The following is a 23,446-nucleotide window of genomic DNA, read 5'->3' on the forward strand; positions in this document are numbered from 1 at the left end:
GATAAATCTAACCTGCTGGATGCTGAAATCTTACTAAACTTCAGAAAATGTATTTAGATTTTGTTGCATTCAATGAAAGCTGTAATTTATTATTATTTTATACATTTCCACAATTTTGTAATTATGTGTTTCGAACATCAGAAAATTTCCAAACTTCTTATTTTGACAGACATGCTTGTTGTGCACATGTGGCTCAGTATGTGAAAACTGAATTAGTTAAGAGGATGGCTGACAAACTTGTTGCAGGTTCCAAAACAGAGTGACAGAGAGGGATACTATGTAAATCACTGTCATTCTAGAAACATAAATACTTGCATGAACTATAAATGATAATGAATAAATGGATTATAAATGGATGATGAATGGATGAATAAAAGCATGTCAGGTATGTACTCCTCAGTCCTGAGGCTACCCAATAAAATGCTTACAGCAGCTTTGCTCTATGGCACAGAGTTATAGAGACAGAACTGTGACCTAAGTGACCGGGGTTTGAATAGCGGCAACAGCACTGGAGGACTCAGGTGGAGAATGAAGAAAAGGAAGCCAATGACTTTAGTAATGCACTTTTTTCTCTTGACATTAGACCAAAGACCTTCAGTTCATTCCACTTAGTGGTATGATCTCCCTGCTGGAGACAGCAGTCTCCATGCTTTTTACCTTAGGTGAGTGGGGGCAAGGACACTTGGAATAATTTCTCCTTGCAGAAGTGAGAAGAACATCCTCCATAGATGGCCCATTGCACACTTGTCCCCACTGCCTAGCTGGATGCATGCAAATCAGGGCTATGAAGTAAAAAAGAAATTACAAACTACCCCTGTTGGCTGTCTAGATGACCATTGTCCTTGTGATGGAGATAAGTGAAATGACTGGCCAGGAATGGGCTAATGGTCAACAGACAGTGGGAACAAAGCATTGCAAAAAAAAAAAAAAAAAAAAAAGAACACCCAAATGATAAAGCAATAATGGTACAGTGGTTTAAGAAATACTAGAACAAAAAAAATTCCCTAGCCAAGTGGAAGAAGAATTTAATATGATGCAAAGACAAACAAGTTGAGGCAAAGCAGTAAAGTAGATAGTGAAGCCTTAGTTTTAAAAATGCAAAGCTAAATAATGGGTAAGAAGTCAGAATGAGTTTAAAGACAGGAAAGGTGAAACAAAGAAGCAGTGAGCCCCCTCTTTGAGGCAATCATGTGATTGAATAGTTTGCAATTTGTGCATCTGCCATGTTTGGGAAACTATAAGGAATCAGGATAAGGTAGGCATTGAGTTTATTCAGGGGAAGGTTCCTGTCACAGGCTAGACACCTCTCATATCATAAGCAAGGTGACGCAGCCCATTGGACAGTGCAGGCATCTCAGGCTTGCAAAAGATGGTCTCTAAGTGAAATAGCTGGCTATGGTGGTTGACAACCATAGGAAGATACAGTGAGTCTCCTACAACATTTAAGTTTCCCTGATCTGTAAAAATGGTGACAGCAATTTCAATAGTTAACAAATGTATGAAGTCATACAATTCTGTAATGCCCATTTTGCTGATACATAACACAGGACTCGCATGAGTTTTGTATTCATGGTCTTTGATCAAAATACCATTGTCAGCTTTTCAATGAATTCAGTAGGAATACTGAATTTAAAATATTGATTCATTTTCAGTCTGTGCAACCTTGGAAAAGAGATTTCTCCTTTTTCTATAGGTATGTCAAAAAGAAGTTGTAATAATTAAGTAGAGCATTTTGGGTAAACCCCTATTAAGGCAGTTTACCCACCTGGATTTTTTCAGTGCTCTTTTGAACAGTATAATCTTCACTTTCAGCCTTTTAAATTAATTTTGAAGCCACTCAGGTGATATAGAGGGATAAAACTCTGACTAAGGCCCAGATGACCCAGGTTTGATTAGTGGTGCTGGTGAATGAGAGAGTACCAGTGAGGGATGGTTCTGACCATTCCTGGTGGGAGGGCAGACCTGTGGGCTTCTTCTGCAGCAATCCTTGGTGGAGGCTGGGGATGTCGCCATCATGAGTCATGCCCAAAGCGGAAGTATGGTGGTAACATGTCTGTGCTGATGTGGATGCAGGGTGAAACACTGCACTTCATCATTGCATGTCTGCCCCATAGATGTTTCCACAGCAACCAGGGGGAAGTAACAAAGTAGGTCATAAAGGAAACCTCTCCTGACAGATATTAATGGCCAGACTCCCTATAATGCCCTCAAGTTCTGCACTAGCCCCAGCCCTATCGGATGAAATCTGGGGGTGGTTAGGAAGTGATAGGGCACTGGGTATGGTGCCAAAGAAAGAAGCAGAGGGAAGAAAAAAAAGCCCCCCCAATCCCCCCCCCAAAAAAAAGAACGAAAAAGGCTTCTTAATCCATTTGAAAGCTGAAATTTTGATCAACCTTCAGAATGAGAAGACATTTGAAACAATCATGCTATGGCTAGTGAAAAGAGTTAAAATGCCTGTCTTTTTTTAATTTCATTTCTTTTTCTTTTTGATTAGTGGAACATTTAGTACAGCTTTGCTTTCCACTGGACACTTTTGTAACAAAATAAAAAGAATGAATGTAGGTCCTTGGAAATGCTCTTTTAATTACAATCACAGTAAGTTACCTTAAAACTGTGCTGTGTAATGGCTCATTTTAATCAGTGGAAACAGTTGATTTTTGTGTAAGCAGTGCACCTTCAGATGAAAATCACTATGAGATCTTAATATCTGATAGTCAAATTACTAAACCACTAAAGTTATCTTTCTGGATTGACAATAAAAGCTTTGACTCTGCAATGTTTTTTCCCTGTGCACATTTCAGTAGCATATGGTCATTAGTGGTTCGCTGTTGGTTAACAGTTTGCAATTATAAATATCAGACATGATGGAAATATTTCTGACATGGATTACATAAATAATTTATAACAGAAATTGCACAATTAATGATATTGCAACTTGTATCTAGAAGCTCCTCATCCACTAATTCACTATGGTCATTCATAAGTCACAGTGATTTAACAGAGATATTAATGATACTGTTGAAGTTTCACTGGACAAACCATTGAGTTATTTTCGAGGAACTTTCTATATCTCTATTTGCAATCCTAGAAACAGTTACACCATTTGTCATTAAAAAAAGTTGTAATAAAACAACCTAAAAAGATTAATAATGGAAAACAATTCTTTCATCCATGATTAACATGGCAGTCTGTGCACTTTATTTACCGATAAAAAAGGATACTTTACATAACCACTTGAAATAAGTTTGCACATTATTTAATAACCAATGAGCTTTTCCCTGGTGTTCATGTCAGGCTGTACCAAAATAATATAGCATTTCGGAATGAATATAAAGCTGATCAGGCCAGCACTGGATGCAATTATAGCAAATATTTCTACAGCAACCATGTACTTCCCTTTTGCACTCAAGTATGCTGGTATAAAAGAGATCCAAACACTTAGGAAAACAAGCATACTAAATGTAATGTACTTGGTCTCATTAAATCTATCTGGCAAATTTCTGGCTAAGAAGGCAAGAGAAAAACACACACTAGCGAGCAAGCCCATGTATCCAAGCATGCAGTAGAACATAGTGGCAGAGCCTTCATTACACTCATATATAATTCTTCCAGCTTCAGAATTCTTATCTTTCTGTGGGTAAGGACTAGCAGTCAATAACCAGATAATACATATAATAAACTGAAATAAGCAACCACAGATAACAATGCAACTGGGTAACCATTTGGATCCAACCCAGTTACGCAGTTTGCTAGCTGGATTCCTGGCATTAAAAGCAATTATCACAATAACTGTTTTGGCCAGGATGGAAGAAATGCAAATAGAAAAGATGATGCCAAATGTAGTCTGTCGTAAGATGCAATTAATTCTTCTGGGTTGTCCAATGAATATCAGGGGACAGAGAAAGGACAATGACAGGGCAATGAGCAGGAGGTAGCTGAGAGTTCTGTTGTTGGCTTTGACTATTGGACTGTTCCGGAACTTAAGGAAGATGCAAAGGACAGATATAGTAATGCAAAGAGCAGCAACTGACAGGCTAGTAACTGGTGACCCCAAAGAGTCTTCAAAGGAAAGAAAGTCAATGACTTTAGGAATACACTTTTCTCTCTTGATGTCTGACCAAAGATCTTCAGGGCACTGTATACATTCACTGGAGCCTTTAAGAAAAACAGCAAACAAATATATGCACTTACAACCTCAATCATATTCATTTTAAGACAACTTTCTCAGTATGGCAGACATTAATACTATGTATTTTATGTCATTAGTTTTATTATTTATTTACTTACTGCATTTTTTGACCAGGAAACTCTGAGTGGCTCAAGGTTCCTTCTCTTCAGAGGTTCACTGAGTGGTAAGATTTCCATTAAAATTTATGGACACATCTCCACGGTAGCCCTATGCTGACTTCAGCAAGGAATAATCCTGACTGATGTAAGCATGTGAGAAGTAATACCTTATGAAACCATTTATGAAAAACTGATCATCTTACATTAAACATGACAAGGAAAACATTACATTGCTATTGGTGCCAAATGTTATGGTGCAAAACCTAAGGGCATAATTTTTGAGGGGCATTTTAAATTTGGATTAATTTACATAATGCCAAGCAAAACAACAACAAAAAGCAGGTGACACGGCATCACAGGAAAGAAAATCTTTCACTGGAAGTACCTTTCTTGGATCATGTGCTTGGAATGATCTCTGTCACTTTTGTACTAGTATCAGCCATTGCTCTGTCACTATTAATCACCTTATATGCACTGATTAACTGATTACTCTATGTGTTGCATATAGTGCAATGATGGAATATAAAGTGGCATATAATAAGAAGGATTCACTGAAGATTCACAATGATTTGCCCCATATTAAAAATTCTTCCAGATTATGATCATGAAACATTTTTGAATTACAGTAAGAGTAAGGTGACAGTCATATCACGAGGACACATGCATGAACTCATTTGGTAGGTGATTATTTGATAATAAATGTTGCCTGTGGTAATATTATCTGTGATGTGACATAACATGTAGCATCGATAGTGCCATAAGCATACTAGTGCCAGTGCATAAGAACATATGGATGTTGACAACTGTGGGCAGAATTTAAGTATCAAAATCCTGTCATTCATGAATGTTCTGGAGAGGATGATTGATAAACGAATATGCAGAGTAGTTGAAATTAATGTAGAAGATGAAGAGGATACAGGACAACTGATCCAATATTTGCAGTGAGGCTGATAGTTTAGAAGAAGATAGAGAAGAGGAAACAGTACAATTAGACATTGATGGACTTGGGAGAAAACTGAAAAAAAATACACTAAATTGCTCAAACCTTATGCATAATAAGGCCTCTTACTCTAGCCCAACTGACATTGACAATGATTTACTTGCAACAAATTCAGTGCTAACCTCACCCAAGACTTGTATTACTATGTGAATCTCTTACTCACCCAATTATCTCTAAAAATGATTTACTGAACATACTAAAACCAAAAATACTTCCTCCATAGGACATGGTAACATACCTGGTTGTTTAATTAATAGCTTTAAGCATGTCCTTGCAGACACACTGCTCAAACTGAGTAACTTAAGTTTAGTTACTGGTTTTTCCCTGATTACTGGTGACCAGCAGTGGTGATGCTCCTCTATCAGGGTTGAGACCTTTGCTTTTTAGTATTTATTTATCAGATCTCCAAGCAGAGATCCAAGCCTTCTGACTAACAAAGTCTTCAGATGACTGCAAAATGTGAATTATTGTTACATCAGCTATGACACACAATCCTGCCAGAATGAACACTCCCTAGTAAACTCCTGGTGTACTAAAACTTAATTCAAACTTAATACTAAAAGGTGCAGTGTCATTGGTGTTGGCAGACAACCCCTCACCTGATTATACTGCCTAGACAACACACTTATACAAAATGAAAATGTAATTAGCGACAGCGTAACTCAGGTAGATAACTCCATCTCTTTTGACTATCATGTAAAAATGTTTTTTGGGACATCCTTTTATTTAGCCATCTTATTGCCCAATGAATATCCTCAAGGTCTAAAGAGCTAATCTCCCTTGTGCAAAGCATGGATCAGGACAGCTGTTGAGTACAGCACCCCCTTCTAGATGTACCTACTTTAACTGAACCTATACCAGTTCTTCTAACAGCATAAGGTTCTCAAGTTCATTTCCCAGCTGTGTTGCCTTCTGTAATGGATCTCTTTGTCTTCTATTAATCTGCTCATATTTTACCAGTTGATACAGTTTCTTCTTGCATCCCAAAAATATTCTGCTGATGAACTGCTGAGCCTCGAAAATGCCCACACACACACACACACACACACACACACACACACACACACACACACACACACACACACGTGCTCACAGGTACGCACACACACACACACACACACACACACACACACACACACACGCGTGTGTGTGTGTGTGTGTGTGTGTGTGTTTGTGTGAGTGGATTAGATTAATTTCAGTAATGTTCTGAATGTATAGTGATTTTCCTTAGTTCTGTTATGGTTTTGATCATGATATACTTTGATCAGATGAGCTTCCTTGCTGTCTTGGTTGTCTTTCTGAAAAGTTTACATGTGTTTCTGAACTTCACAAAAACACAGGAAAGTTCTCTTTCGAATTTTATTACTTCATTTGAAGTTATTTTTCAGTTCTGTTAAATATAAATTGCTTGACTTTTTGATTTATATTTGATTGTCCCAATAATTATTTGGAAGCAATCTTTCTGGTCTAGTGTGGTGGCCATCTTGGAGAGAACAGAAGTTACTCTAGTGGGATTAGACTAATTGCTGCTGTTCCAATGTAGTAAAAAAACTATTGGCTTGAATTAATAACTGTTTTTAATGGTTCTCTTTTGTTCTTGCTAGACATATATTAAGCTCAGCTATACTGAAGTGTAGCTGATTAGTGGATAGCAGCAGCAGCTCCAATTTATCCCCATAGTCAGTAGTACTTTCATATTTCTGTTCATTTGGTGGGTACCAAGTGTGACTGTGCTCTGGGCCACAAAAAAAAAAAAATGAAAACCAAGCAAACCTTTATTAGCGCAAGTAGCAAAAGTAGGTTAATCGCCTTTGTTACAGAAGGCTGTGGGTTTTATTCTCACACCAAGTAGATCAATTAATGGCAGTGGAGTATGGGGAGGGTGCAGTCATGACTGCAACATTCTTTGGGTAAGATGTTAAACTGAACTCCCATCTGCCTGAGTTAGTGAAAATAGTAGGGATTCTTTATTGATTATAACAAATTATATACACTATTTACATTATAAAAAATATATTCATTGTTTACCAATTGCTTACATCTGATATTCCAACATCATTTAGCTTTATATATTTCATTACTTTCCAATCACTCTTTCTTCCAGAACCAAAAACATATCTTTTTTAAAATTTCAGCCGAAACTCATTTCTCATTATACGTTATCTCATTTAATCTTTCATTCAATATGATCCACAAAATATAAAAAAAACTTTTTATCAATTTCTTTCACTTCCTTTGTTTTTTTTCTTACCATAATTTCCATATTATCCATCCATCCATCCATCCATCCATCCATCCATCCATCCATCCATCCATCACATTCATGTTTATATTTTTCACAATTTTAGAATCATTCAATGCATTTATTTCATATATTTTTTCCGCAATTCTCTCACTCTTATACAATTCAAGAAGATATGTTCTGTCATCTCGAACTCTCCATGATGGTTACATACCCTCTGCTGAGTCCTTTTATAGGGCATATTTGTTTTAGCAGGCAGTTTACTTATCATTACGTTACATATAAAGTCTTAACAGTCATACATTATTTGCTCCATATAAGCCTTATTATTTTAATTGCCTTTCTGTTTTGATTATCCAAGTTTTTCCAAGGATAAATATAGTAACATTACCTCATAACATTTCCATACCAGTCTCTTCTGCTCTTCATACATTTCATATTTTTAATTTCCATAATACCTTGCCTTCATATTTATTGATCTCATTATTAACATTGTGCTTCCAACTTTTTCCATATCGTAAACTTTCCCAAACATGTCTAAACTTGATTTTCAATATATCATTTACTATGCTCCTATTTTCTTCTTTTATTCCCCATAACACTTTATATAAATTCAACGAAACTGCATGAACTATTGGATTTATTAATCCTAGTCCTACTGCTTCTTCCTTCACATACACGTCTCTCCTTACAGGATTCAGTCTTGAGCCTCATATGAATGACATTATAGGTGGCAGCAATTCTTTTTCATACTTAGATAAAATTATGTATACACTTGCTAAATAAGCAATCTAACCTATCAAAGCATATTTTATTAAGTATACCTTTTTCTTGTTTGATAATCTACATGCTCTCCAAAACATACACTTTTTATATTTCCTTTAAAATGTAACCACCATTTGGTCCAATTTTCATAAAATATTCTCATTTCTACACAATCCTCCAATAATCTGTCCATTTCTTTCTTTCCTCCTCATCTAAATCTTTTTCATTCAATCGCTTGATACCTTTACCTATCCTTATATATCCTATAGCCAACCCGATGAGAAACCTGTTTCCTTTGTTCCTTCCTTTACAACTTTTAAAGTATCAGATATGAAAGTTCAAGTAAACAATATTGTCATTTAGGACTACACAAGTACAGCCTAAATGAAATGCTGAGCATCAACTCACCAGAGAGTACATAGGAACAAGGATAACAAAAACAACAGTATACTTTCCAGTCTAAAAAGATATTCAATACAAGACCCACAGAAGGATAAATAAACAAATAATCACAGCAAAAACACACAAGACCCACCCCCAGACAGTCATAAGAAGAATACTGTATATAGCAACATGACAGAGTAGGACTGCACATGTTAAGATTGTCCTCCTTTGTTCATCTGCATCAAACAAATAGCAGACAAATGTACATGAATAAGAAAATATACTGATGCATCAAAGAATAAAAAAAGATATTGCACACTTTTCAGTTGAGCTACGTATTGAGAATGATCACTGACTAAATAATCGGTGGCTGGTATCAGAGTTTATAAGTCTCAACATTGTTGGGTAGAAGTTGTTTAAGTATCTGGTGGTTCTGCAGCTGATACTCTGATATGTCTTGCCCAAATACAGTTGTGTAAACCAGCCATGTGCATGGTGAGAGTGGTCATGAATTATTCTGGATGTGCATTTAATGCTTCTTGCTGCAAAGAGATCCTGCATTGATGGTAACCCATGATTTTTTTCAGCAACTCACACCACTCTCTGTAGCCTGTTTCTTTCTTTTTGCTATTGTACTGTTCCCAAACCAAGCTGTGAAGCTACTAGTGAAAATGCTCTCAACTGTTCCTCTGTAGAATGTGGTGAGAACAGTAGATGGGATATTTGCTTTATTTAGCCTGCTGAGAAAGTACAGATGTTAGTGTGCTTTTTTGACCAACTGTTCAGTGTTCACAGTCCAAGAGAGATCCTCTGAAATGTGCACCCCTAAAAACTTTGTAGATTTGATTCTTTCCACCTCTTCACCATTTATCATAAAAAGTGGGTGTGTTGTTGACCTTTTCCTGAAGTCTATAATGATTTATTTTGTTTTATTGACATTCAAGTTAAGGTTGTTTTTAGCACACGAGTCAATCAATCAGTAGGCCTCAATATATCTATATTTATCTATATCTATCTATCTTATATATCTATATCTATATATCTATATCTATCTATATATATATATATATATATATATATATATATATATATATATATTGTATATGGGTCTACATTGTTTAAATGAAAGCACGTTTAAATGAATGTAACTTACCCGAGCTCATTTCTCCGAAATACCATTACAACAAATGCACAGACTGCAAAATTACTTTCCCTGTGAAAGGAACCACTTGGCCACCATGGTGAACTTTGCCCTCTCTTCACTTTAATGCGATCTCAGAGTTGGCATATTTAAGTAGGGGAGGGGGTGGGTTTAGTTTGGCTTTGTTTCTACTATGGTGGCCAAGTGGTTCATTTCACAGAGAAAGGAATTTGGCAGTCCATGTGTTCATTGTAATGGCATTTTGGAGGAATGAGCTCGGGTAAGTAACATTCATTTAAATGTTCTTTTGTTTAAACAACATAGACCCATATACAATATATATATATATATATATATATATATATATATATATATATATATATATATATATATTTATTTATATATATATATATATATATATATAGGGTCTATATTATATCATTGAACGCTTAAAAAAGTGAACGCTGATTGATCAACCTAATTTAAGCAAAAGCTTACAATCTCAAACTCTCAGATCAGCGATTTTTTTCCCAGAGAAAAAAAATCGCTGATCCATAACACATACACACAGCACAAGCACACCAAACAAACAGAAATCCTCACACATACACCTAAAAGCTGATACCTAACCTTACACTAAACTATGCACACACCACTAACTACCCACTTACCTTAACCCAAATCCTAACCCTAAGGTCCGTCACTATCACACACTCACCTCACTCGCTCCCTAACCCTAACTCACTTAAATCCGCCCTAACCCTCATGTCCACTCAATCGCACACACACCTAACCCGAGCCCTAACCCTAACTCACCTAAATCACCCTAACACTCACATCCACACAATCGCACACTTACCTGAATCCGACCGGTAACTTTCCACCATAACACTGAAAATACTGAAGCAACAGAAACGGACAACCAAATTCTTTCCCTAGGAAAACATTCGAGTTTCTGCTGCTTCGATATTTTGCAGTTTCACGAAAATAAGTTTGATCAATCAGCGTTCGCTTTTTTAAGCGTTCGAGGATATAATATAGACCCTACACACACACACACACACACACACACACACACACACACACACACACACACACACACACATATATATATGTATTTATAATTTTACAATATCAATAGATATCATACAACAAACGATCTCTCTTTTTATCTCATTCCTTTTATTTATAAGGCGAATGTATATTATCCCATATGTGCACCTTTTCACTTTTTATTATTTCATATACTATCTTAGGAATTCGGCAGTCCTTGTGTTCACTGTAATGGCATTTCAGAGGAATGAGCTTGGGTAAGTAACATTCGTTTAAACGTGATATATATATATATATATATATATATATATATATATATATATATATATATATATATATATATATAATTTTACAATATCAATAGATATCATAAAACAAACAATCTCTGTTTTTATCTCATTCCTTTTATTTATAAGGCCAATGTATATTATCCCATATGTGCACCTTTCCACTTTTTATTATTTCATATACTATCTTAACATCATTCCCCTCTTTCTTTCTTTTCCTTAAATCACAATTAAAATCTCCTACTAATATTTCCATATTCACTCCTACATAGTTTAAGATTTTTTAAACATTTCCTTGCTTCCTTTTTGTGACATATGAATATATTGCAATGATTCTTTATATGTCTGTCTTATAGCTTATACCTACCACTTTAGTCTACCTAATTCAATTAAAGTATAATCTAAAACCTTAGCTATTTTGTTAAATAACACAACAATTCCTGTACATGTATCTTTCCCTGTGTTCCATATAATACTCCCAGGCCATAAGTTTTTCATCTGCTTCCTTTCTTCTTCCATCAATACTCTTGTATCTTCTAAAATAATTACATGCATATCAAGTAATATACACCATTCCACAATGCCTAACCTTCTTTTAACATTTTTTATGCTGTTAACATTTATTGATACAACTCTCAGGTTCTTCCAGATGTATCATTTTCCATCTTAACCCTTCACACAATTGGGTGAACAAAAAAAAATTACCCAGTTAACAAAATCACATTTTTAAATTTTCTTTTCCTATCTTTCACCCTTCTCCCTACTAAACTTTTTTACCTCTTCCTATTTTACAACTACTATCTTCCCCTTCCTTAACTTGTTTCCAGTACTGATTGCGCATCTTTATTCTTTTTATTTTCTTTACCCATTATATTTTTATCTTCCTCTTGTATATTTTGTTTTTCATGTTCATTCTCTACACTGTTTTAATTGCACATATTCTTGCATCTGCTCTTCTTGCTCAACATGCAAGTATTGATCACATTTAATTAAACCGTGCCCCATTTCTACACATTTTTACACATCAGTTTATATTTCTTTACTTCATGTCCCACTTCCACACAAACGGAATATCTTCTTTTATTACAATCACTTATTAAATGACCATTATTTTTTCCACAAAAAGCAGTTTTTTGGCTGTCAGTTGCATCTTACATATCCTTTATTTCTTTCAACAATTATTAAATTTGGAATATGCACAGTATTATCATTTTAAAAATTATACCACAATCCCATTACCCAGCCCACAGACCTCTGTCATCTTATACTTTCATAATGTCCAACACTTCTCTACAGTGTTTAGTCTTCCAATGCTTCCTTATTTACTTCAGTTTGAAATTGTATAACAATCCTCTTTTTTATTTCTCTATAAAAAGTCTGCACCACATAAATGTTCCGCGAATTACAGTCTTTCTTTTTTTTTCAAATTTCTCTAAAAAACATTCAATGTATTGCCCAGTCTCAAATATATCACAGAAAGTCTCTGTAGTAATATGATTGAAAGTGCGTACCTTGTTGGGTGATATCCCCAAGGGTTCAGTAACTGTATCCCATACCTTGTACCTTTCTAATTCTTTTTCTTTCTTACCACTGAGCTGTACAATGAATGTCTTCTTTTGTATCTCTTTTCCTCCTTCTTTTTTTAATTGCCTTTTTCCCTCTTTCACCATCAATGCATATGACATTCTTTCTTTCTTTCTTCTGAAATTTCTCTCACACCCTCTTCCTGAATCTTGTCCATTTGTCACCCCATGATGCCACTTCTTCACTCTCTGGTTCACTATGCATAATCATTCCTTACAATTAATCATCCCAGTACCCTGCCAATTGAAGGGTTGTAACTACACACTCTGACTTGGACCCAGAGAACAGACCTTTTTGGAATAGGTGCTCTGAATCCTGCACAGGTTCAATTACCTCACATCAGAATTTTCCTTTACTCCAACCACCTCCTTCTTCACCAACAACTCATCCAATTCCTCATTCGTAACCTCACACTTGAATGCCACTTCCTTCTGCACACATTCCTTTTTTTTTCTGCTATCTGACATTTGTACTACCTCCATCTTCCTTCCAGTTTCTCCAAACCACCTTTGCGCCTGGAACAGAAACCAGAAGTGTAGCAGCCAAATAAGGTCTCCAAACTCTTCAAAAACAGTAAGGGAAGTTTCTCGATGCTCTGGCCAAATTTCCAGTCGTAGTATAAATACCAGCTAGGGGATCCCTTAAAAGAGGCTTCTAGTCTAGTGGGACTAACTGGGTTAACAAAGGATAAATAATAATAAATAATAAATAAACCAACTGCAATGAGCTAATTATGGCCACGTCCGGTTGTGGAAATCAATGTGACCATGTGCCAACAGTTGGGTTTAGCAGCTCGTAAACACTACTATCCAGTGATAGTACTTCTCCAAGTGATCTTATTGAAAAGCACTTCCACAGTTCCTCCAAATACTCTCAATGTATTAATACCGCCATAATCCCTTTCACTCATAACATGGTCCTATTCGCACATCTACACTGTGCATCCTGGAGTAGCAGCAGCCACCACTCCCCACACCCTTCCATTGACAGCCTTTTAGCATTTGGTATCCTAAACAAGTGTAAACACTGTCATATGCTCAGTAATAATGAATTTGTAGTTAACACTGTAAATGCAATTGGTATGATCAACAAATACTTATAGGTTTATAGGAGAATACTAGATTAACTGCCTTGAAGAGCTTCTTTAAACCTAGTCAATAACAGAATCAAACCGTGTACTTTGTGTCTATGAGATGAAGCCCTTAACCATTATGCCAAACCCATCCCCCATTAACTAATCTAGAGACAACCCTGTCACAGTGCACTACTTGAAGTGAGCATCGTACTGTCATATCCTCACATCTGCAAAGTAAAATCATTATACTACAAATAGGTTCATAGGTTCATGAACCCATGAACCTATGAACCTATGAACATGTGACATATACCACCCCTGTAGGCTGTCCTCTATATCTACCAACCCTGACCACCTCCACAATTATACCTGCCATACTTCCCCATATTCCCATTCCATACTTCACAGACAAGGGCAATGTGGTCCCAACAAGGGGTTCACATGTGACATACCCATCCTTGTTGCAGACACTGACAGTTGTAGATATCTGTGTGTATTGCTATGTGTACCATTTCCTCGCACAGAGCATGCAGCACTGTGGTGGTAATATAGGGGACATGTATTTACATGCATACATGTTTGTGTGTGTTTGTATATATGTAGACATGTGCATATAGGTACATATCTATATATGTGTAGATATATATGATGTATATATGTGTTCATATATATGTCTACACATGGGTATCTGTATATTTGTGGACATGCATGTATATATCTATATATCTATATATATATATATATATATATATATATATATATATATATATATATACACACACACACACACACACATATATGCATACCTATATGTGTGGTTCATTCAAACACTGGGTCCACAATCTCACACCTTCCTGCACAGCTGCACTGTTCTGCCTTGCTACAACACAGACAGGTGCCACATATGGACACAGCCTGACATTAGTAGGTATATGTAGGGCCAGATTGCAGATAACCCTATTACATACCTATGGCATTCCTGCATGCTACAATACAGGGTGACCTGAGTATCCTGCAAGAGGTGGGCTGTGGTACTGACGTGTCCATCATTATGGCATTACTTCCATCACCAGCTATTGGCCACAGTAATATACACACTTCCCATTACACAACACAAACTATAATGGCTTACATCTTATCCATCAGTGCTGTTCTGCACAGTTGACGGGTATGGCCCACTACCCAGAGGGATGGACTATATTGTCCGTATCAGTGGTTCAGATGAACATCATTACAACAACACCTGAAAGCACATATAAATCATTCCACATCATCTATCCCATTATTATGGACCAAGTACTATGGACAATTACATGCATATATACTTCACATACCTGTTCTGGGAATGAAGTCTCTGCTGGATGGTTTGCTTGATGTTTATTTTTTTTGTTTGTCTGTGCCTTACATGCACTCTATCTCTCTCTCTCTCTCTCTCTCTCATTCACTCTCCAGTAAATGGAATGAGCTGCTTTGCATAGATTGCAGCATGGAATTTGTAGGTGATGCACATGATCAGGTGATGGCCTCTGCACCAATCAGTGTCCTCCACTTGCTACCTGCATGCAGCATGCTGTGTAGTACTTCCAGTTGCCACTGTCATGGCAACCAACTACTATAAATCCCTACATCATGTGGGCATGGTCTCTTTACCCTTCCTGATTGATGGATATCCTTCCTGTGTGTGGGCAGCAGTGTTACAGACAGCAGGTAACAATACCTCTTAAAGGAGAATGTGCACACTCAGAGCAGCTAAATATTTGTAGGAGGTTCCAGAACTACAGACAGAGTGTAAGTAGTGTTGCTGCATGCATTGTATTGCACCAGTGTTACAGGGTTTGTGTGTATATACTAGTTTAACTTGGAATGCAGTCTGTCTGCATAGCTCTCAACTGTGGGCCTATCCACTTGATGGCCAGAGGTGTGCCTATTATGTTTTGTCTGTCCACCACACAGGTCTTGTGTCAGATATATCACTAGCAGTGTGTGTGTTGAGTGCTATCAGTACAAGGCTACATCCATTTCTGTTTCTAACTTCGTATTCCTGACTAAGGCTATGTTGCAGGCTATCCTGTAACACCAGCGACTTGCTTAGTATATGACAACAGTTTTACACATATGGGCCTGTGTTCCAGCCTCTGTCCTCCACCTACATACCAGGCTTTGTACATATGCTATGCTGTCAGGGGTTGTTATGTAGTGGGCTGTGAGTATGTCATGCTGCCATTCCTGCCATCAGTCCACTGCTGTTGTGTCCCCCACACATATTGTGGGGTTGGGTCCATATATGTGTGGGCTTCACCTACACAATACATGTGTGACCTTATGCACTCCACAGGCCAGTGTATGTAACAGTGGTATATGGCCTTGTATTATTGAGTCTAGGGGAGTTGGTATTGTATAGCAGGGCAGATGTGTTTGGCTGTGGGGGGGGGGGTATCTATACATACAAGAAGTATGTTATTTGGGCCCCCTCAACCCCTTTAACGGTGCATGTGGACATATATGTTTATATTATGTTCCCTTTTATAGCTATAGATGTATGTCTGTATATAACCATATAAATATATAGTTATGCTTATATATATATATATATATATATATATATATATATATATATATATATATATATAGATATTGCTGTGTGTGTGTGTATGTATATATATATATATATATATATATATATATATATATATATATATATATATATATATATATATATATATATAGATATATATATATATATATATATATATATATATATATATATATATATATATATATATTGCTGTGTGTGTGTGTGTGTATATGTATATATATGTATATATATATATATATATATATATATATATATATATATGTATATATAGATGTAGACATATATATCTATAGATGTATGCATATATATCTATATATCTATATATATATATATATATATATATGTGTGTGTGTGTGTGTGTGTGTGTGTGTGTGTGTATATTTCTACACACACACACACACACACACACACACACACACACACACACACACACACACATATATATATATATATATATATATATATATATATATATACATATATGTATATATATATCTACATATATAGATATGTTATATCTATTTAGATATTAATATACACACACACACACACACACACACACACACACACACACACACACACACACACACACACACACACATACATCTACATGTTGAAATACATTTCCTGTACTGTTGAATGACTGTGTTGGATGATATTTTTGTGAAAACATCAGGGTTATGTGTATCTGACATGGCTTAGTGGTAAATCACTTTGGCTATGGTGTGCAGTGTCTTGGGCCCGAGCATTGCAAAGGCTGTTTATTTTGTTGCTGGGCAGAACAAGGGCCGTTGAATACAGAGTGATTAAGACACTTTTAAGCAGTTGTAAGTGGGTTTACGCAGGTTTGCTCAAAGGTAAGCACTGCTAACTTCTGGTTACAGTTTCTTATACTCAGTTAGCTTCTAAGTTGCTTAACCTCTGTAGGCATTGCTTACCCCCATGCAAACAAGCTTAAACCCATTTACTGCTGCTTAAATGTGCTTACTCCTGCTTACCCCCACTCTAATTTCTTTAAAAGAAAAGAAAACAGGGTTGATAGGAAAGTGGTGATAAAGGGGCACAAAGAGGGAAAAACAGTGTGGAAAATAGCTAGGGATTTGCAGGAGGGTGTAGGGAAGGTCCATATTTGCCCATTTTAGCTACAGCAACAACTGTGCATATACACTGAATTTGGAGTTAGATTTGGACACTCAAACCCCTGAGAGAAGGGTGAGGACAACAATAATATGTTGTGATGCCAATTAGACCAGATTACATGTGTCCAGTGGACACGTTTGTGAAATGGACAGCTATGTATGAAATGTATGAATTTTTTTTTCGGGAACAGATTGCCCTTTTTTTTTATCTGGTGAGAGTAGGATGTTGGAGAGGGATAGTAGGTATATTTGGGGAGGTAGGTTGGGTAGGTTAACAGACAAGACAGACAGGATGCATACAAGGGTGGTATATGACACATGTGGGGATATACACCTTGATGGGGAGGGGTGTTGGGGAATCGGAAACCCATGATCCCCCTAGTGGAAGCAGTGGGACTGAGATCCACATCCATGGGCAGTCAGCACTGCACCTTCACAGCCCCGAGAGTGAGTCAGAGAGCCAGGCCGAGCCTCTAGTCATGAAATGCAGCCCTTGAGCTGGCGTAGAAGATCTTCAAATTGCTGATTTATCTCTCTACACACCATGACCTGGACCTGGTGATGGGTGGCAGCTTCCTGTCCATGCCCACTTCTGGGGGGATGAGCCCCATCCCCTAAGGTGGGTCCACCCAAAGGTGGTGCAAGACCAATGGATGAGGATGCCCTGGGTTGGGCCCTAGAAATCTGCTGCTCATTGCCACAGCCAGCTGAGGTGGGACAGGTGTGTCCGCTGGGACCCGCATTCCCATACATGCTATGGTGTTTATGGTGTATCAACATATGTGGGTTAGTAATAGTCAACATATTCCAGGGTTAGATATAACAGCATGCATAGATATTCCCATTGATCCAGACAACAGATATGGAACAGTTGCATGGCAAACGGACCGCATGCATATATGGGACCACAGTGGTAATAACATCAGCATGCAGGTACATTGATGGCACCATGCCGCCAATGTTGTGGTATTTCAACATAGCACATGCATAAAAATAGATTTAAATAATTATCAACCAATAGGACATATGTCCCAACATACCAGTGGAGTCATCACTTACCATTTGAGGTGGGTATTTAGTGTATTGTTGGAGATATGGTGGGGAGGAGAAAGATGTCAATTAACAACTAGTATTTTCTTGAAGTTCGCATTACTTTCCTAGTCAGTGCTGTTATCTGTACCTTACAAGTAGTACTACACTACCCTGTTGCCTTAGTTTGGACAGTGATATGGCTGTCAACATCTTTATACATGTACTGGTTTTACCTGCAGTATACACCTCTTACCTGGTATACCTGTGGAGGAATTATTTGTTAACACTATCTGTTTCTACACATACTCCCAGATTCCAGGTTGATGTTATGCACATACCTGTCCATCTGTTTTTGCACAGACTCTAGCCATGTCTTGACGACATGCAGGTGAACCAGGACATATGTAGACCGTTGCCCTCTTTAACCTTTAGTGACTTACAACACTCTTATACAGGATTTCCTACACAATTATATTATGTAGCACAGTGTGGGTGATAGTGATCAGTGATACCTTATTATTCAGAGCAATTGCAACACTCACAATTCCATACAATACCAGAGTAAACAGTACCAGTACAAGGTATCATGCTTTTATTTCGTGGCACAGTGTTTGTATCTGGTGTACCTGTGGGAGCAATGTTTGTTAGGACTACCTGCATGTTGCCACACAAAGTACTAGATTTCACATTAGTATTATGCACATACATCTCACTCTGTTAGTGTGCACACTCTGGTCACAGCTTGACAACATGGGGGTGTAGATCGGACATACTTGGCTTATTACTCTCATAACAGTTTGGGGAGTTGCTAGAGTGACAGGTTTGCTCTTATAGAAGTGTGACAATCAGTTGTATTTCTTGTTTGCTGTCTATACGTCTGGGATCATCCCACTAATTTCCTGGGGGACAGAGTGGCAGGCAGCAGATATGGGCCAATTTGCTGGACATTCTAGACATATCTGTACAGTTGTGGGGTATGATTTTGTATGCAGACTACTACCATTCCCAGGATTCGAACCACTGCTTTGTGTGCTAAAAATACAACAGTTCACATCTCAGTTGCATGTGCTATTCAGACTTTGTTGCCTGTTATTCACTGTTTTCTGTCTATGTGTCTCTCAGTTGTACTAAATGACCTCTGGGGATTACACCAGTCATATACAGACATTCCTACACATTCTATTTATGTTGCACAGTGTGGTTAACAGTGCTTAATACATCAGTACTATTAAGTGATTGCAAATTTACATTACCATATTATGCCGGAGTATACACATGCAGTCCAGCAGTTAGACCTTTAGTGTCAGGCTGTTATGCTTTTATTTACATACAAATTATATGAGACTCTTCCTGCCATATTCTCCGTGTATGCAGTACTTGCCTTAAACAATACAGGTTTTCTACAGGCGATTGACTTACTAATGCAGTTAGATCTATCTCCTATGACAGTACATGCAAGAGTATTACTAACCTGCCTCACGTCGCAACCTCTCCAAGCGAAGGCCATGGGCATCCTAATTTGTGGCCCGCTCACTTGCCACTGTGAAGCACATAAGAGGAATATTTAGTCATACCTATCCATAATATACATGAGCTAGCAATTCTTAAACGGGTAATGGAGTGATATTTACACACAGCTGGAACCTCCCCTGTCCTCCTAGCCTCTTGGATCCACTGATCCAAGAGATCCCTCTTACACCGCTTCAGGTCGGCATACTGATGCCTGACCTGCTCACGAGTTCGGGGTATGCTAGTGGCACTGGTGAGGTCACAGGTGAGATGGTCCCAGGCTTCTGCCTTATATTGGGAACCCTGGTACTGGCCCTGCAGCAGTCTCTGCTTATGGTCTTTGACAAGGAGTCCTGCCATGACTCTGGACTCCTGGATGCCCCAGCATTGTGCCCGAAAGCGCACTCCCTCTCCCCTTTCTGACATGGTGCCTGCAAGGGGAAGCTACAACCAGTTATGAGATGTATTCCTACCTATTGGGTTGAAGTAGGGCCAGATTCCCACACTTTGCTGTGATTGGCCAGTTTGAAAAGGCTAAAATATGGGCAAACCTGCTTTCCTAAGGTTGGCAGTGTTTAAAGGGTTATACCACTGGGCAAATTGAGTTAGCTGGCCTACACATTGCTTACACCAACTAAGCTGGCCTGTGCAATGCTTAACATTGCTTAATATTTCATTTGCATCATATTTGCTTTTTAGCATTGATTTATTATTCATTACATCATATATATATATATATATATATATATATATATATATATATATATATATATATATATATGTCTGGTATCCATGATTCATGTGTACGTACACTGTATGGGGTCCTTGGGTTTAATTGGGGACCTCGATACTGTATTACAATCACACCTCACATCTGGGCTTACTGCTGTACTTCAGTTCACATATTTATGTTATGTAGTGGGTTATAGAACATTTGACTGTATACTGATTCCATTCACATGTTCAGTTTGATTTTCCCATAGTGCGGGTTTGTCTGGTGATACTTCCATCTTATGTGCTGCTGTAATGGCTTAGTGGTAAATCATTTTGGCTATGGTTTGGAGGGTCCTGGGTTCAAGTCTTGTTGAGGCTTTTTAGTTTGTTGCTGACCAGAACAAGGGCTGTTGGATACAGAGTGATTAAGGCACTTTTTAGCACTTGTAAGTGGGTTTGCGTGCTTTTGTGCGAGGATAAGCACTGCTAACCTCGGGTTAAATATGTTTACAGAGAGTTAGCTTCAATATTGCTTAACCTGTGTAGGCATTGCTTACCCCATGCAAACGGGCTTAAACCTGCCTACTAGTGCTTACATATGCTTACTCCCACTTACTACTGCTTAATAGTGCTTACTCTTGCTTACTAGTGCTTACTCCCGCTTACCGCTGCACTAATTTAGGCAGCAATGTCTAATGGTTCTTGGGAAGGTGGGGGATTTGGAAGCTGTATGCAGTTATCATTCATTGCACATTTTGCCTTCCATTTGTATCCCTGATTCCTGTGTTCATATACTGTATGGGGCACATGTGTTTATCTGTGGTCTTTGCAACATTATGACACTGACACTTCACATCTGCATTTAATGCAGTACTCCAGTTCAGAAATATATGTTATTTAGTAGGTTATGCTACTAAAAATATTGCTCATAATGTGATTTGACATGGAAAATGGAATGTGCTACAGTGGGACTCGAACTGGGAATGACTGCATGTAAGGCAAATGCTCTAACCACTCCACTATTTCTATGCTACTTCATTTGCATATATCTTCCTTTTTATCCTCTTCTGCCATTTAAGCTGCATTAACCATAGCTAAGCGATAGGCAAATCAATGTACCTATGGTTAGATTTAATCTGTTCCATAGAAAACATTAGGATCTTTATATTGTTTGTTTACTATTGCTCTTGTACATGTGGGGGGATGTTGCTGGGGCTATGCAGACACCTGTGAGTGGTCTTGCTCATTCATTTGGGCTTTTGGCTGCTCTTCATTGCAGGGGCATGTATATTCTGTGAGCTCTGCTCTTAGACACCGCCCCCTGCACTCTTACATGCTCCATGTAAGATTTGGAGCTCAGGCAGTTCACTTTCATTAATATGCATGTCGAGCTGCCGTCCTGCTCCTAAATGGCCACTTCCATGCAGGACTAAGCTAGTCCTGTACAGAAGATTAGTAAATCCGGGGGACAGAGTAAAACGAAAATGTATACAATGCTGTAAAAGGAATAGATAAATAAAAATTACTATGGGTTTATAAGATCTGAGTCATTATTCAAAGTGAATGATTTATAATATTCCGATCAACAGTTTACAATTTCTGAAGTGTAATTTTTATTTAATTACATTAATACAATGCAGTAAAGTACTCCAATACTTCATATTGGCATAGATATAGGTGATCACTGAACTGATGGCTGAGAAGCTTAAATGCAAGAATTTAATACAAATTTCACTGCAATGTATTGCATCGTGCAATCCAGTAACATGCTTTTGTTTTTTTTTCCCTTTTCTTAAATGGGGTGCAACCGTGGAATTGGTATATAATTGGTATATACAATTTCAGGGGAGTGCATCCCACATTGTGGGCTGCAGGAGTCTCGATTTTTCAGCTCACTGATTTCTGTATTTAATTTTCGATAAACAATGAGCCGAAAAAATGATCATCGGCAACTCATAGGTAAACCCTTTATACCACATATCCATTTAAGTATGCATTCACATCATTTACATCTTTGGCTGAAAGTGTATGTTTCACATTAGACATCTTAAGTGTGTTTTCACATTACATATTTACTCTTTTTAGTCTAACTGTAGATTTCAATAAATTTTTGTCTCACCAGTCTGGTTAGCAATCTCTCCCATAGAACAAGGAACACAGTCAAAGCAACAGACTAGCTGTCCCGTGCGTGCTGCCTTTCTGTATCCTAATGGACAAGGCTCACTGCACACTGAGCGGGGACTCTATTGAAAAATAGTCAGAAACATCAGATTAGCAGAATGCCAGTTATGAATTTAATATGTAAATCTTATCAAATAACACAATGTAAACCAGATTACTATGAATAATGCAACACATTGAGTGAAGCAACAGAATCACATGCTCTTTGTGTTTGATCTCAAATGTTTTTTACTAAGGCTTACTACATTTGTGAAGAGGCATGATGGCCTACTTGAGAAGGACTTCCATTTCTTTTTCATCCATAGTTATCTTCCATTTTGGAACAGTTGTATTCACTTGTACTTACTATTCAGAATTCAGCATCTGCTGTCTCTACCTTTATAATAACAAAATGGGAAATAGAGCTAAAACATCCTTTAATGTAGACTATTGTTAGATCAAGGACAGTCCCTGGATA

The 23,446-nt window shown here is 37.5% G+C and overlaps 1 protein-coding gene across 1 annotated transcript in view; it reads right to left on the bottom strand.

Annotated features, from left to right (window-relative positions):
- LOC122797862 (vomeronasal type-2 receptor 26-like) overlaps positions 1-23,446 on the bottom strand; it is a 104,098-nt gene that overhangs the window by 34,461 nt on the left and 46,191 nt on the right. The window contains exons 2-3 of the mRNA XM_044066384.1: positions 22,928-23,051; positions 3,265-4,155 (exon numbers count right to left, since the gene is read on the bottom strand). Coding sequence (XP_043922319.1) covers positions 3,265-4,155; positions 22,928-23,051 — 1,015 coding nt within the window. The remainder of the gene's footprint in view (positions 1-3,264; positions 4,156-22,927; positions 23,052-23,446) is intronic.

This window comes from Protopterus annectens, chromosome 3.part1, assembly GCF_019279795.1.
Source record: "Protopterus annectens isolate FY-2018-M chromosome 3.part1, PAN1.0, whole genome shotgun sequence".
Taxonomy (NCBI): Eukaryota; Metazoa; Chordata; order Ceratodontiformes; family Protopteridae; genus Protopterus; species Protopterus annectens.